This window comes from Falco biarmicus, chromosome 6 (genome assembly GCF_023638135.1).
Source record: "Falco biarmicus isolate bFalBia1 chromosome 6, bFalBia1.pri, whole genome shotgun sequence".
In the NCBI taxonomy this organism is placed as follows: Eukaryota; Metazoa; Chordata; class Aves; order Falconiformes; family Falconidae; genus Falco; species Falco biarmicus.
Genome location: NC_079293.1, coordinates 54220513 through 54235629, shown reverse-complemented (window position 1 = coordinate 54235629; position 15117 = coordinate 54220513). Strand labels below are relative to the sequence as shown.

Genomic DNA, 15117 nt, shown 5'->3' with positions numbered 1-15117 from the left:
GCAGCCTTCACTGTTAGCAACCATCAAATGTGTTTCCAGCTTGAGATTGCTTTTAATTTTATTTTGACTCTTTCAATATGTCAAAAAACACCCAACACTAATCCATGCTTTAAAAAATAGATATTAAATGCATCATCTTTAAAGTATTCATCCAAAATGCTGATTCAGACTCTTAGTCTTTGCATTATGTCTAGAGCAGTTGCCATAGTAGTATCAGACCCACAGTTTATCTTGCATGTGGGAAACATAGGGCTGATTCTGTGTTTTTAATTGGAATCAGCTTTTATTTTGATTTCAGCTTTAAATGTTCCTGAGTTTTTTGATCTGATGTTAGAAATCTTTTTTTTTTTTTCTTCTTAGTTAGCTTTGTGCTTTTCCCCCTGTTGGTTTAATGACATGCAACACAAAGAAAGAAAGGTAATAGTCCAATTCTCTAGCTACACTGAGGAAAGACCTTGAGGAATTCCTTACTGTGATAAAATCTGAATGTAACAAAGTAGAACTGTTTAAAATCAAGCACGTACAAAATTACTTTCTACATGCATTTTTCAACAAAACACAGTGCCAATATGATGTTTCTTCTCAAGTTAAGTACATGAGAGAGTTTCTTTTGGTTTAGATCCTTTTCTGCTTGACAGGGAGAGAAAAAGATGGTGACTGTTGGTGCCGATGGAAGTGCACTGCAGCTGGCATTAACCAGAACTAGACACAACTCTAAAGTAAACTTTTCAATTCATTACTGAAGTTTGTGTTAAATAAAAAGTTAGACACATACTGTATTGTCTTTCTGGATGCAATACTGAGCATAGATTTGTAGCTCAGTATAGGCAATAGTGGAATACCGTCTTGAATACAAGGAGGTAAAGGTACTAAAAGTAGTTTTTTTCATGTAGGTAAATGTGTACACTTTGCAGAGAAGAGAGACATGCATCTTATAAAGTAAAATATGACCAAAGTTCTTCAGAGGTGAAAATACAGATCTTTCAAACTTAGTAGTATGATTTTTCATACTCCTATGGATGTATGTGCAGATACCTGTATATAGTAATCAGAAAACAAATTTAGTTACTGTTCATGCTTCGGGTAACAATACATGTTCAACATGACTGAGAAGCCTGAGTTTCAGTGGAGGCAATCATTCTGTGAGGAATGACCCTTAAGCTTTTTCTTGATTAATATTTTATTGATCTGATGGAAATAAAATCACACCTGTCTCATCTAAATAGAGAAATGGGAATGATTGATTATTCTTATGAATCACTGTACATTTTGTGTAATTTTTGTCACAGCTTCTTTTTTTTTTTTTTTTTTTTTTTTTTTAATGAGAAGATAACAGCCAGGAAAATGGCAAGGAGGGCACAACAGCTTGAAAAAATGCTACTAAAATTCTTCCCAGATGATTTCATATTGAATTAATATCCTGATGCTTGCAGGGACGATATATGGGTGTGGCAATTATACTGAAGAGAAGCAATAACGAAAGGAAGTTTATGCTTAAAAGACACACATTCAAATATTTTTTAATCTTTCACGGTAAATAGAAAGATATAACTGTAGTAACTTGTGTAAGAAGGTGCTATTTGCTTTGATTAGCACCAGTGCACTGGCAACACCAAAGGGCACTCTCCCTGTCAGAGACAAATGCATTCTGATTTTTTAGATTTTCCCTACTTGATCTAAACAGACATCCCTCAAATTCAGCATAGGTCCCTTGTGCACTTGTAGACATCTGCAGCCTCTCATATGACTCACTGAAGAGCCGTTAAGCAGCATGACTAGAAATCAGGTGTGATACTGTAGGAGAGGCAACTCAGGCAAGGCCAGTCACAGGCAGCTGTACTGGTGGCTGTGCAGTTCCTGGTGAGCTCCTCGAGCTCCCAGACACAGAGAGGAATAGAAGAATGGTTCGTGGTTCTGTAGGTGTTATGGACATTTTTCCCCATGAGAAAAACCAAATCCTTTCTTCAGCTCATCCACTAGCTTTTCTGCTACAGACTGTAAGAGGCATGGTGAACGTGAGGGCAGCTCAAGCTGTGCTTGGACTGAATCGCCCTCTGGAAGTAGCTTGCTTTCTCAACTGAACAAAAAGGAAGATTAGTATGCACATTTTATATGCCTCAGTTAGGTGACTTGAATCTGAGCCATGGTTTGTAAATACATTGCTAGCTCATAATATAAAATTCCCTACACACACACACACACACACACACACCCCACCACACACATACCACACACACCCCCCCATTATTGCCATTGATGTCAAACATGGATGCAGCCATGTTGACAGACAAGAGCTTTGGTCAGTTTACCTGGTGTCCTTGAAGGCATCAGGTAAATAGATGGCAGAAAGCGCCTTTCCTTGCCATATGTTAGACCTGCTGGAGGGGCTCTGTCAGCCCAGCTGTCACAGCAAAGACTTCTTCTCAAATCTCAGGCTGTGTCCTTGGAATTTCAATACCTGGTGTATGACCCTGGCAGTGGCCTATGCAGGTCTTCATTACCACTTTGCTCTGTGCCCCTGGGCAGCCACCAGTCCTGTGGTATCTATAAGAAAGTTGCTGATACATATGATAAATGTTCACACACCCCTAACTGACCTTCGCAAAACAATTGTGATAATATGATGAGGGTTTTCACATTTTCCAGTCAAACATCTAATAAAAGCTGCAGTGTATTCTGTACTGCTGTTTCTTACTACAACAGTTAGAAGGGCAGTTCCCAAACTGCATTACAAAAGTCTGTGCCAGACAGTCTGTTCAGGCAACATACTGAACTATAAAATCTAGACTGCCTCTGTTGTGCTTTCAGTTATAGCTTGGATGGCAAGATGCATGATGATCCATAAGAAATAAATTGAGTTCGGAGTGAACCCAAGTGTTTGGTAACCTGAGCTAGAAGCTGACTTGTCATGGCTGTCATTTGTGTCCTACTCTAGTTCTTTTGCTTTTGCTTTTTCTTTTAAACATCTCTCTTCATTTATGGAAAATTGCTTGCTGGTGACCTAGCTCAACCCCCCCCCCCCCCCCCCCCGCAGACTCTGTAAAAGGGGAAGGGGAAAGGCAGAATGCTGGCACTGTGAAAGTAATTTGCTTCTATATGAGCATGAAACCATATTATTATTGTTTCACTTGTCAGGCAAAACTATTTTTGTTACATGCTACATCCCTTGACAGCTAATGTTTCCTTCCTCTCTGCTACTCTTAGGGAATTGTTAGAATCCATTAGATTTAGGTTGAAATCTCCCCAGAAGATATTCCAGTTGCTAAAACAAATAGATAGACAAATGCACAGATAAAAAGCTATGTAGATGCATGAACATTCCAAACAGCAAGTGTAGATTGTCTCAATACGGTGGTAGAGTGAAGGTCGAAGCTGTTGCACCGCATGCTTGTTGTAGCTGGACTACAGCTAGTGAGACTGGCATGAGGACTCCAGTGTAAATTTAGAAGTAAATTCTCATGTCTACTTATTCTTCTATGTAGTGTCTCTTCTTGCAGTCAAAACAGAACCCATGAACAGCAGTGAAACAACAACAACAACTGGAGATGGATCGCTTGACACTTTTACTGGGTCAGGTAAAGCCATAATAAGATCACGTATTGTTAGAGGCACATTAATATGGCATTTAATAACCTTCACTAATGAACATTTCACTGCATGGTAGCAATCTGTAAAAAACTAAAATAAAGTAACATTTAAATACATAGCAATAATAATAAATAATAATAGTAATAGCTTTTTCATTTTTTAATTGAAAACTTGCAATTTTCATGAGCTATGATCTTAAAGAAGCTTTAGTGATGCCTAAGATAATTACTGTATGCAAAAATTTTATAGTAAGAATGTTATTATTGTGTTGTAGATTTTTCTCAGTGTTAGTCTTGTACAATCTTAGGAAGGAAGAAATAGATTGTATTTGTTTACAGCCATTTTAATTTGTAAAATCTAAAATCTTAAGGATTTTATTTCAGTGCTAATCTTTTTATTCCAATGAGCAGTGTGTTAGATTAAACACTGACCTGATTGCCATAAGCTACTTTCTTTACATGAAAATAAAGTCTATAATTTACTTCACATAATTGTAAGTTTCTGTTACCTTCTAAGAAATTCAGACAAACAGAAATTTTTAAGTAGATTCCTGTGGAAAACTGTGGAAAAGTACAGATAATCTGCCTTCTATTCATTAAAATGGATACTGCTAATAATAAAAATATTAACAAGGAGAGGAGGGAGATTACATCTTGTGTCTGAAAACACTATTTCAGTGATGGCCTGACTGAAACATCACTGATGCCCAGAGTCACCACTCCACACTGATACTACTATTACTTTAGTAGACTTAGGTTGTCAAGCCCTATTTGAAATATTTTGGAAATCATAATGTTTTTGTGTAATGAAAATGTTTTAAAAATTGAGTGTATGTTTCTGGAACTGTTTTTTAGGCATCAGTAAATGCAGATATACTCTAAAGTTGGTTATTCAGAAAGGTATCTGTAACAAATCTAGTGCCTCAAGAAAAGGTCTTTTGTGAGATGTAGAGCAAGTGTATAGTATTTCTGATTAGAAAAAATGAAAACATTGTCCTCATTATGATTATGCTGAAAGGAGCCCCATCAAGTTAAAGTCTAACAAGTTCCATAAAAGAATTAATATTCTTGGATAAAAATTAGCTTTTCTTTTTCACTCTGTTGTTACTCTATCCTAAAATTTTATTAGTAATGATTACAGTTTATAAAATGTCCAACCCTATATATGATTTTGTCATTGTTGGTGAAGTTTTATCAGCTTCTGCCATGTATTTAGGACTGATTTGAATTCCATGTGTAAAACATGGCTAAGGCAACATTTTCATGCAGGAGCGCCAAAAATTGCAGCCTCCAGTCCAGGTTTAGACAGTGAAGTAACAGCTCGATTTCCCCAGGTGCCACTCACCCGTTAGCTTCCACTGACTTCAAAAGAAGTGTTGAGATCTCTACACTTTGGAGATTTGGAAACAATTGGTGCCTCCAAAAAAAGGCAGGAATTTGAGCCTTACACAATCATTTTTGTCTGTTAGCCACCTGCATACTCAAAAGAAATATGAACCTGATTCTCAGTTTAGGCCACAGACTCAAGCATTAAATGAGTGTGGTCATTCACAGTGGGATATCAATAGTCTGCCTGTGTGGGTGATGTGCAGTCTTCATGAGAGGCACGGAGCTGCCTTGATAACGCACTGATCCTTTTATAGGGAGTAAATCCATTACTTTCACACTTGATTTTTACTGGTACTTGCGAATTGGACTGTTTGGTTGGCTCAGGTTTGTGGAAGAAGTATTCCTCTGACTTTTTAACCTAACTGGTTATTTCAGAATTTTAATGGGTTGCCAAAGACAATAAATACTGACTAGTAGAAAGATGTGATTTCAGACAAACCATCTGCAATTGAAAACAATGCGTAACAAAGCTCAACAGTGAGCAGTTTGGTTTTTCCTAATGATCAGTTACATATGTGTGTTATTCCCAACTATGACAAAGTGATGATGCTAGTACTTCCCTGCAGCTTTCAGATCACCTGTGAGCTCGTTTTGTGAGGATGCCTAGGCATATAGGCCACTAGAAGGGATGTCACCTACCCTGTCTTAAACAAACACAGGTCAGATGGATTCAAGCATTCTTTGTTGAGTAGGGAAGGATTTAGGGATGTTATCAAATATTTTATGAAATGAGACGTGGGTGAAAATACAACTCCTGGTGCTGAGAGCCATGTGAGAGTCTGCCATGCAGAAATCCTCTCCTTCAAATATTCTACCCATTAAAATTGATTTCCATGCTCCAAGGGCAGTCAAAACCTGTGGCATGTCCTGGAGCTGAGCAGAAGGCTCAAAGCAAAGTAAAGTAGCCAGCTCTGTCCCTAAGGACCAGCTGTAACACAGAAAGTGATGGTCAAACAGACTGTGCGAGGTGCCGAGCAGGAAAGACAGATTAGGCTTCACAGGTAGCTGTGAGGAACTCCAGTTTTTGATTGAAAAGTTGACAAATAAAGCACATAGATATCTCAAATTTAGAGCTACAGTCACCACAGAGGCCTTTTGGCAGGCCTCTGCTCGGATGTTGCAGCTCACGTCTTGCTCTGGTTCCTGTCCTGCAGAGTGTCCCCTGGGAGAAACTCTGCCTCTTGGAAAGGGTTAGCCAGGTGGAGAGTCATGTCATGCACCACTCTTCCTCCTCCTTTTTCTTCGAAGAATGACAGTTGGTAATTAATATCAGTACACTTGATTTGAAGCTTTATGGTCCTGCAGTAGACCCCCATTGGGGTGGGTATTCTCAGGATGTGGAGATCTGGACAGCCTTGAACTGAGCCTTTTCATACTCTGAATTTGCTGCAGCTGCTGTACTGCGAGTGCATGCATACTTATGTTTATATTGCTTACAATACTGGATTAACTTGAGAACTGTTTATCATTTTAATGGAGCGGAGAGGCATGTGAAGTTCTCGTCATCCTTTTTACTTAGTATTTATTACACTCAAAAAGGATATAGAAAACAATTTCTGAAGGCTATTAAGGCAAAGTTAGGAAATGCCACCGCTGTGTAAGCTACGTTTAGTCCCCTTGTGTGTAGACATTGTGATTTGTTATTTAAATGAGATCCTTTTAACGTACCCTCTTTGCACAGAATTTTCTGGATGCATAATGAAAAAATAAAAATCCTAGCCTGTGTTAATATACAGAACTCAACACATACTATCAGAACAGTTTATGGTTATTTAAATTTTCTGCAGCCACCTTGGCCAGTTGAGCTAACAGGGTGACTGGTAAGAGCTGGCTGCCAGCTTCTTGTCTTCTCTGTGAGTCAGTGTTAGTGGGGAGTGGAATATGCCCTTCGTGCCACAGTGAGACCTGAGAAATCAAAGGTCTTATACCTGCCCTGAAGAGGGTTCCTCTGGTAAATTCACCTAGTGAAGATGTAGAAATATTTTAGTTTTTCAGAGGAGAAACAGATTTTATTTTGTTGTTAATATAAGTAATGTAAAATAGTGTTTAGCCCCATTCATATAAATAGCTATATAAAGTGGTGCAGTTATAAAAACCATAACAACCTGCCTCCATCATCTCTTCCATTGCCAGCAGTCCTCAGAAGCAGGGTTAGGAGGCTATCCAGCAGTGAAAGTTCTGTTAAGTTTGATAACCCTTAGAATTACCAATCTGATCTATGAGATACAGGTGTGGTCCACAGGCTCTGCTCAGTCGTAACTGATATGACATGAGTCCTATTCTTAGTCATACTCAGTTATCTTACACCCTGTTTCTCAAACATCTCACTGTCTAAAATGTAGCGCACAAATTGATGAGACAAGCTACCGGAGAGAGTGAAAGGAACAGACTTTTTAATTTGAAAAGTACACAATTCACTCTGGGGGCACTTGCCTCTTTCTCTCTCTTCCCTGTAACTGGTAGTATTTTATTTTCTTGTCTGAATTTATAAAATAAGGTATATGCAGAAAGAATAAAAGAGTAGGCAGGACATTTTTTTGCTGAAAAAATCTAGCTTTTGATAGCTCAAGTGGTTTAAATGAACAATAATTAATTTTTTGTAGTTTACTTCAGGTGTGGTGGAATGGTAAATGTGCTTTACCCAAACTGATTAATCAAGTGAACTGTCATCCAGCAAATGATCAGACAAAAAGTGAGCAGTATGGGCAAAAAAGATCCGATATGCTGATAATGGATCATGAAAGTTCCTCTCCCTGAGAATCACCAAGGTCACTCTTGTTAGCTGTTGCTTGTCTTTAGAAAGGTCATAGGGATCCAACAGGGAAGATAAATTACCCTTCCAGCCTTAAATAACTAAGAGCATCCTTTAGAGTTCTATGGGCTGATTATGTTGATATATACAGCTATAGGTTCATCTTAACTCTGGGAATAGCTGTATGCACACATAGTGGATCAGTCTGTGGATTAAGTTTAAACCACAGAAAGGCATTCTCAGGAAAAAAGAATACCCACACAAAATTAAATTCAGCAGATTTGCATCACAGGCAAGCCCTCAATATCTTTTCAATCAGCAACTTGTTTATGAAATCTGGTGGCATATGATCCAAAAATTATTATACAGTTCTTCTCTTTTTACAAGCCATACTCAACTACACATTTAAAAAAGAAGCTAATTGTTTTTATTCTACTGTATTTTCCTTTTAAGTCCTACATGTTCTAAATGCATTTAAACTAGCTTTCAAAATAAAAAGTTCTGCATATGTTCAAAGCAATAGATCGCAAAGACGTTAATTAGGCCTGGATGTAGAAGTATATCATGTTTTATAAAATAGTTAGGAACCTAAACCTATTTGTCACTTATATAATTCTGAAAGTTCATTTCTACAACCATTATGAACAACTCAGGAAAAGGGTACACTTTGAAGTACAACTATGATTGATTAGACTAAAGAAATTCCAGTGCTTCGTTGTGTACTACTTTAATCTTTTGAAAAGTGAATGAACAGCAGATGGCTAATAAAGACACCCTGTATGTTTGCCCAGTATGTATTTGCTCTGAAGGGATTGGTTCAACACTTTAGAGTACATATATTTGGAATACATCTGTCTTAGTCAAGACAGATGGCTAAAAGAAAGAGAAACTTCCAAACACTTGGAATTAATCCAGCTTGAGAACCACTTCTGAATGAAATTTTAATGGGAGATGGCTATTGTTCTGTTAGCTTTCTTGGAAGAATGCAGCTGTGAATAGTATAGACATACACAATTTTGATGGCTACTGGACAGGAATATTTATGCTTACTTTTGAAATAAAAATACTGTTAGTGAATATGTTCTAATCAGCCTGTTGATAAGAAATAGTATTCATTTTCTAGTAGTCCATCTGTTATCTTCTATCATGTATTCTGAATAAAAATAACCACACCCATATAAACCATATTTTTCCTGTCAGTATTAAAATTAAATTTGTTAATGTGAGACTTTAAAAGTATGTGTATATTATTTCAATCCCATGCGATACCATATGTTAAATCATAAGATTCTTTTAACTACCGATTTTTATACAACTTGCAAATTTGAAAGATCTATGGTGTGTGGATCACAGGTGGTGTATGAGATTTATGCCTCTGCAATATACTCGGAAACATGTCAGTCAAGCTGAAAAAGCATGACACACCCATATGAACTAAAGAGTTCTGTACAACGATGAATGATATGGGAAAATTTTAATTTTTGTATTAAGATGTTGCAGTTCAGGTGATGTCTGTTGAAAAGTTGTTCATTTCAATAAGCTTCTCTGCTAGTGTTGCTGCATATTAGTATTCAGACTGTTTGGCTGTATTGGTCTCATGATGTTTCTAACTGCTGTACTTTTGTTTTCTGTTTTGCAGTAATAACAAGTAGTGGCTACAGCCCAAGATCAGCACACCAGTACTCTCCACAAATATATCCCTCCAAGTTAGTGTCTGCACCTCTTCTAGTATTTTATAGGGAATTGACATTGGCTGTAGGCAGTTCTGTGGTTTGTTGCAAACAAGAGTTCATCAGCAGAAGAAACAGAAAAAAAAATACTTAAGCCTCAGTACTGCCTCCATCATAGCTTCCTCTCCAACTTTTTTTTTCCTCACATGGCTGCGGAGTAAGATTCTGCTCTGTGCAGTATTACTGCATAAGAAATACCCTTGAATATCTGCACGCAACAAAAGGAAAATATTGGACTGTTATGTTCTCAGACATCAGCATCTTAACAGTGCTGTCAATGTATACATACGTATTTTGAAGTAAACAGTTTATATTTAGAAATCACAATTGCATGTGCAAGATGCGTACTGAGTGCTATCCCTGTCACAGACCCTCCCAGTGCCAGCATTGCCACACTTCCAGACATTCCACAGTCATGAACCACCCTTTCCTTCTCCTTCTCTGATATCATAAGATTTAAAAATCAAATAAATTGGATAAGCTTTTAATCTCATTTGTTTTATTTCTGAAGCCAATAGGCGTTGTTAGGAATAGAAAATTTCTTCCACCTTTTTTTGGAGGAAAACAGACTTTTGAGCAATCACATGAATCAAGGGTGGGAACTGTAGGAAAAAGCACTGAGGATGTTACATGAAACTCTTGAAGTTGACAGTCTGTTAGTTTGCTTGTCTACAATCAGTGTTGTGCACAAGGATGCGTGATTCCAGCATGCCATCTATTTATTTCCATGTATTGGATTCAGCTGCCTGTGTGACTGTGATGCAGAGAAAATATTGAAACTGTAGCTGATTAGACTTTTTATAATTTAACAAAATTGCATTCATATCATAGTAGCCAATATGTATTGATACAGAAAGTAGGTGCCTGAAATAAGAACAGTCCTCACTCCACTTAATACAGGTTTTGGCAGACTATATCAGATACTTTTGGCCAAATATGTAACAAGGTTTAATAGAATTTTTAATCTACTGTTACAGTTTATTGGCATCTAAATTAATGAGTAATCCTTTTTCTGATAGTAACTGCTGCCAACTGTACTGAACTAATTAGAAAGAAAAAAAAAATAAAAATTATAATCTGAAATTTAGTCATGGCTTTTAATGGCCAGGTTTCAGCTAGCGTAATTCTGCAGAGTGTGTTTATTCAACTCTTGGTCCATAAAGTCTTATTTGACTTACAAAACAATCCAAGACAAATGTTTCTCTGTATGTTTTTGCAACTCTGGAGGGCAAAAATTTTAAACTTGATTTTATTCAATCTTTCTATAAAACCCCAGTATTCATAAATAAAACCCCATTTTTATTTCCATTCTATTTCCCAAGTCCATATTTTCCAAACATTTAAAGACCATCTGGTTGCCAAAGTATTGCTGTCAATATTATCCATGCCAGTCTCAATAGGCATGATCTATCTCCCGTTGAAGCCAGAAGGCTATATGTCTGTTGAAGCAGAACCATGCAGAGAGGACATAATGTAGTAGCTTTAACGTCCACCTCTGTATTTCCTTTATTCTTCTAGTCCAAGTTTCCCTCCCCTGGATTAAAAAAGCTTGGGAGCTTTTCTAATTCAAGGGTGCTAATCTTGGCTGAAGGGGGTCATATCCATATAAAACTGTATAGTGGTGGCAGAGTCCATCTAGAGCTGGACACAGTAGCTTGTGAATTAAATTGTAGTGGTGGGGCAGCACAAAGTATTCACCCTGCCATGGGGAATGTGAGCTGGAGTGGTTTTCATCTTATTTCAGTGGGGAATGGAATAAATCCCAGAAGAGAAACAGTTGGCAGAATAATGAACTGCCTTTGGACATCTTTAAACCTTTTTCTTTACTTTATTGCTTGAATCAACATACAAAGTATTTGTTGCCACAGTAATGCTATTTTTCCTGATATTTAGGCCCTATCCACACATTCTTTCTACACCAGCAGCTCAAACAATGTCTGCCTATGCCGGACAAACCCAGTATTCAGGAATGCAGCAACCAGCGGTCTATACAGCGTACTCCCAGACAGGACAGCCGTACAGCTTACCCACTTACGGTATTTGATCTCTTATTACTTCACTTTACATAGCAGTAAGAGCGATGCCGATGTGAATGTTTTTTTCTTTCTACTTTATTCTCCCACCTGTAAGAAAATATTTTAAAGAATCAGTTGAAAATTGATTTCTTATACAGATTTGGGTGTAATGTTGCCAGGCATCAAGACGGAAAGTGGGCTCTCACAGACCCAATCACCACTGCAGAGCGGGTGCCTCAGTTACAGCCCAGGGTTTTCCACCCCACAGCCAGGCCAAACACCCTACTCTTACCAGATGCCAGGTGAGTAGCCACCATCATCAGGGCTCATCCCATCCCGTGGCTGCTGATGGCCCTCTTCCCTCATATTTATGATATATTTTCCCTTCATTTTTGTGAACTCCCGCAAGTATGCTTGTTGTTGTCAGCTACCTTTGCCTCTAAAATGTAAAGCTAAGTATTTTTTCCCAGTACTAATATGCATATATGTATTCATTTTGGTCATCTGTTAATTTAGATCTCACCATGCAATGCAGTCCCTGTTTGCACCTTCATGTTTTTATGGGGTGAAATCACATGGCAGGACTGGAAGCATTTGTTGTATTTATTAGCATGCAGAAGTCACTTTTCATTGTTTCCGTGTTCTGAGTATGGCCTCATTTGATACTGGTTTCTTTTTTGATTGACATAATTTGTTAGAATTTCTCCTTAATTCATATTTATTCTTTCATTTGTTATTCAATTATTAATTCACTTATTACTATTTGATCATTGACAACCTGTTTTATTTGGATAAGGTTTAAGCTTCTTCTAAAACAATTAATCTTTGAAATATTACAAATTACAATATTAATCATCTGACTTGTTGAAAACAAGGACATGCCTCATTACAGGTCGATTAAAAACAAGTGGATCATTAAAATATTCTTTGAAAAGCTTTTTGTTTCATAAGTGAATGTATGCTAAAGTATTAGAACTTAGAAATTAAGGCAAAAGAGAAAAACAATATTTGAGTAGAGGTGAGACAATGCAATAAATTGAAAAATGCTTTCTCAGCCAGTGTAATGACTTACTGCCAATACCTTCCTTGCATGGTGTGAAAAGGAATGTATGTCTGTATGCATGGAAGTACCATTTCATTTCTTTTAAAATTTCATTGCAGTATTTTATTGTTTAAACAGAAAATAAAAGTTGTTTGCTCTTCTGATTTGTCTACATCTTAACATAGAATATTGTATTTAGAATTTTATTTTGATTCACAAGCGACTTCTCACAGTTAATTGTATTTTTTTATTTTAGGTTCTAGTTTTACACCATCATCCACTATTTATGCAAACAATTCTGTTTCAAATTCTACAAACTTCAGTAGTTCACAACAGGTATGAATATTAACATTTGTATTTGTCAATTACAAAAGGATTTCTATAACTCCAATGATAGCACGTTGCTTTAATTTAGATCTATTACAATGAATTAGACTCACTGTGGTTCAATGCTGTTTTCTGTGGAAAGCAATCAAAATCCCAGTGGAAGCCTAGTTGCATCTTTTGGCACTTAAATACTTCAGCAACCTCCCTGTAGCCTTTTGGTAAATATCCTTACATTAAAAAATGTTAAATATCCTTAAATTAAAAAAAAAAAATCTACACTAAACCCCCAAAACTCTTGCAGAAGTCATATGATTGCACACTTAGAAATACTTTTTGGAAAAATCACTCATTACTCAATTAAGTACTCTGCTGCATTTGCTGTTTTAGGATTATCCATCATACACAGCTTTTGGCCAAAATCAATATGCACAGTATTACTCAGCATCAACATATGGTGCATATATGACCTCAAACAACACAGCTGATGGCACTTCATCATCATCATCAACCTACCAGTTACAGGACTCTCTCCCTGGCCTGACTAGTCAACCAGGTACAGATCTACATTCAGGTGAAAAAAATTTTTGTCTTTTATTCTGTACTGGTATAAATACAAGATTTTCATGTCCATTTTGTTTGAATATTGACATTTTAAGCCTATGCCTTTCAGAAAACTTTGCCATGCAAACCAGCCATATAAGCTTTTTGTTTGTTTGTTTAGTTAGGAAACCTGTCTACTTTGTTTGTTAGTTCAGTAAAGGTCTTTGCAGACTGAGATGGTTTTCTGTGGAAGGGGTAGGCCTGAAAAAAGTTGCAACAGTTGGATAGAGATTGGTTAATACCGAAAACAACTGTACAGTAATAAACCTTTACTAAATTTTGAAATAAAAATTCAATAACCTCCCTGTTACTGATGGTGGAACATTCCTGTATCCACCTACGTGTTCTGAAGTATTGCTGTAAAGAATTTAAAACAAGATACTGTTGTACCTTTAATTATGCCCCAATCATACTAGCAAGAGTACATGGGCTTTATTCAAATGTATGCAAGTCATGCTTGCTAATTCACTGATTTAAGTAATAAAAAATAGAGCAATCTGATATTGGCACAAGTCTCTTTTAAAAAAATAGCGTTGAAGTAGTTGGAGTTGCAAAAAGAACGTTCTTAGGAGACATCCATACACCTGACTTGCCTGCCCGGCTCTGCCCCCTTGTGCACATCCACCACTGCACAGTATTTTGTCACACAGTTGTGTTCCTAGTTCTACATTCCTGAACAGCTCACCAATTCCTTTTCCCCCATTTGATATAAATGAGACTAAAGTAAAGAAAAGTTAAAGTTATGTATTTGAAATTATGCGTAGTGTAGTGCAGAGCTATGAAGATCTTGGTGGGCTAGTTTAGGAATTCATGGCCAGAGTCAGCTGAATGTGGTGTTATTACTGGGTGAACATTAGTGAGTTCTTTTTCACATTCACTTCCCTGTGTTGTTTCTATTATATATAGGTAGTTCTGAAAGATCTGTCTCAGTATTTTATCATATATTCATAACCTAAGTAGCCTACTAAGGCTGTGCGTAGCATGCATGCGAGAGGTTATCAGCTGCCAGCTGCCTGGCTCTGTGCTCTTAGAGCAGTCTCTGCCAGGGACGCTGGCTTCACTTGGGCGGCATGGGTTGTGTCAGCCTTACCCACCGACTGTGAGCACTTCTGAAAATACTTTCAAACTGGGTTTTGGATTAGGCTGTGAAGGGGGAGGAAATGCACTTTAAGCACAAAATCAGCTCATTGGATGAATCTTCCTAATTCTCATCCTAACAACTGCACCATCTCGCTGAAAGTGTAGTAGAGAAGCATAACACATTATAACCATGAATAAAGGAAGAGTAATACTGTATAGAAAAGTGTAAGCAAGGCTTCACACTTCATATAATCTGCTTAAATTTACTAAAAGCAATGGAATTTGAATTGCATTACTTGAAATTTCTTCTAGTCAGCTGTTTTCCTCAGGCTGATTTTTGAAGCGTGTGTGTATGTATGTGTGTGTTTGTGTTATGGTATGGTATGGAATGGATATGGGGAGACACACATTCCCTTGGTTTTTGATGAAATTATAAAATGTTATTCAGTAGTCTCAGAATGCAAGTTTAGGAAGAAAAAGCTAAGAGGTAACATGAAATCAAGCGAAATTTCAACAGTTGCAGGACATCCATAACAGACACAAATCAAATGTAAAGTATTTTTAAAAGAGAGCGAAGAGTACTTACAAGTGATGT

General features: G+C 37.2%; 1 protein-coding gene across 9 annotated transcripts in view; it reads left to right on the top strand.

Annotated features, from left to right (window-relative positions):
• EYA4 (EYA transcriptional coactivator and phosphatase 4) overlaps positions 1-15117 on the top strand; it is a 158100-nt gene that overhangs the window by 107803 nt on the left and 35180 nt on the right. For 3 of the 9 annotated variants that reach the window (XM_056344605.1, XM_056344603.1, XM_056344602.1), the window contains exons 5-10: positions 3483-3575; positions 9368-9434; positions 11352-11494; positions 11632-11775; positions 12772-12851; positions 13230-13413. In XM_056344605.1, the coding sequence (XP_056200580.1) occupies positions 3483-3575; positions 9368-9434; positions 11352-11494; positions 11632-11775; positions 12772-12851; positions 13230-13413 (711 nt within the window). The remainder of the gene's footprint in view (positions 1-3482; positions 3576-9367; positions 9435-11351; positions 11495-11631; positions 11776-12771; positions 12852-13229; positions 13414-15117) is intronic. The other 6 variants (XM_056344611.1, XM_056344607.1, XM_056344608.1 and 3 more) reach the window with 4 other exon arrangements.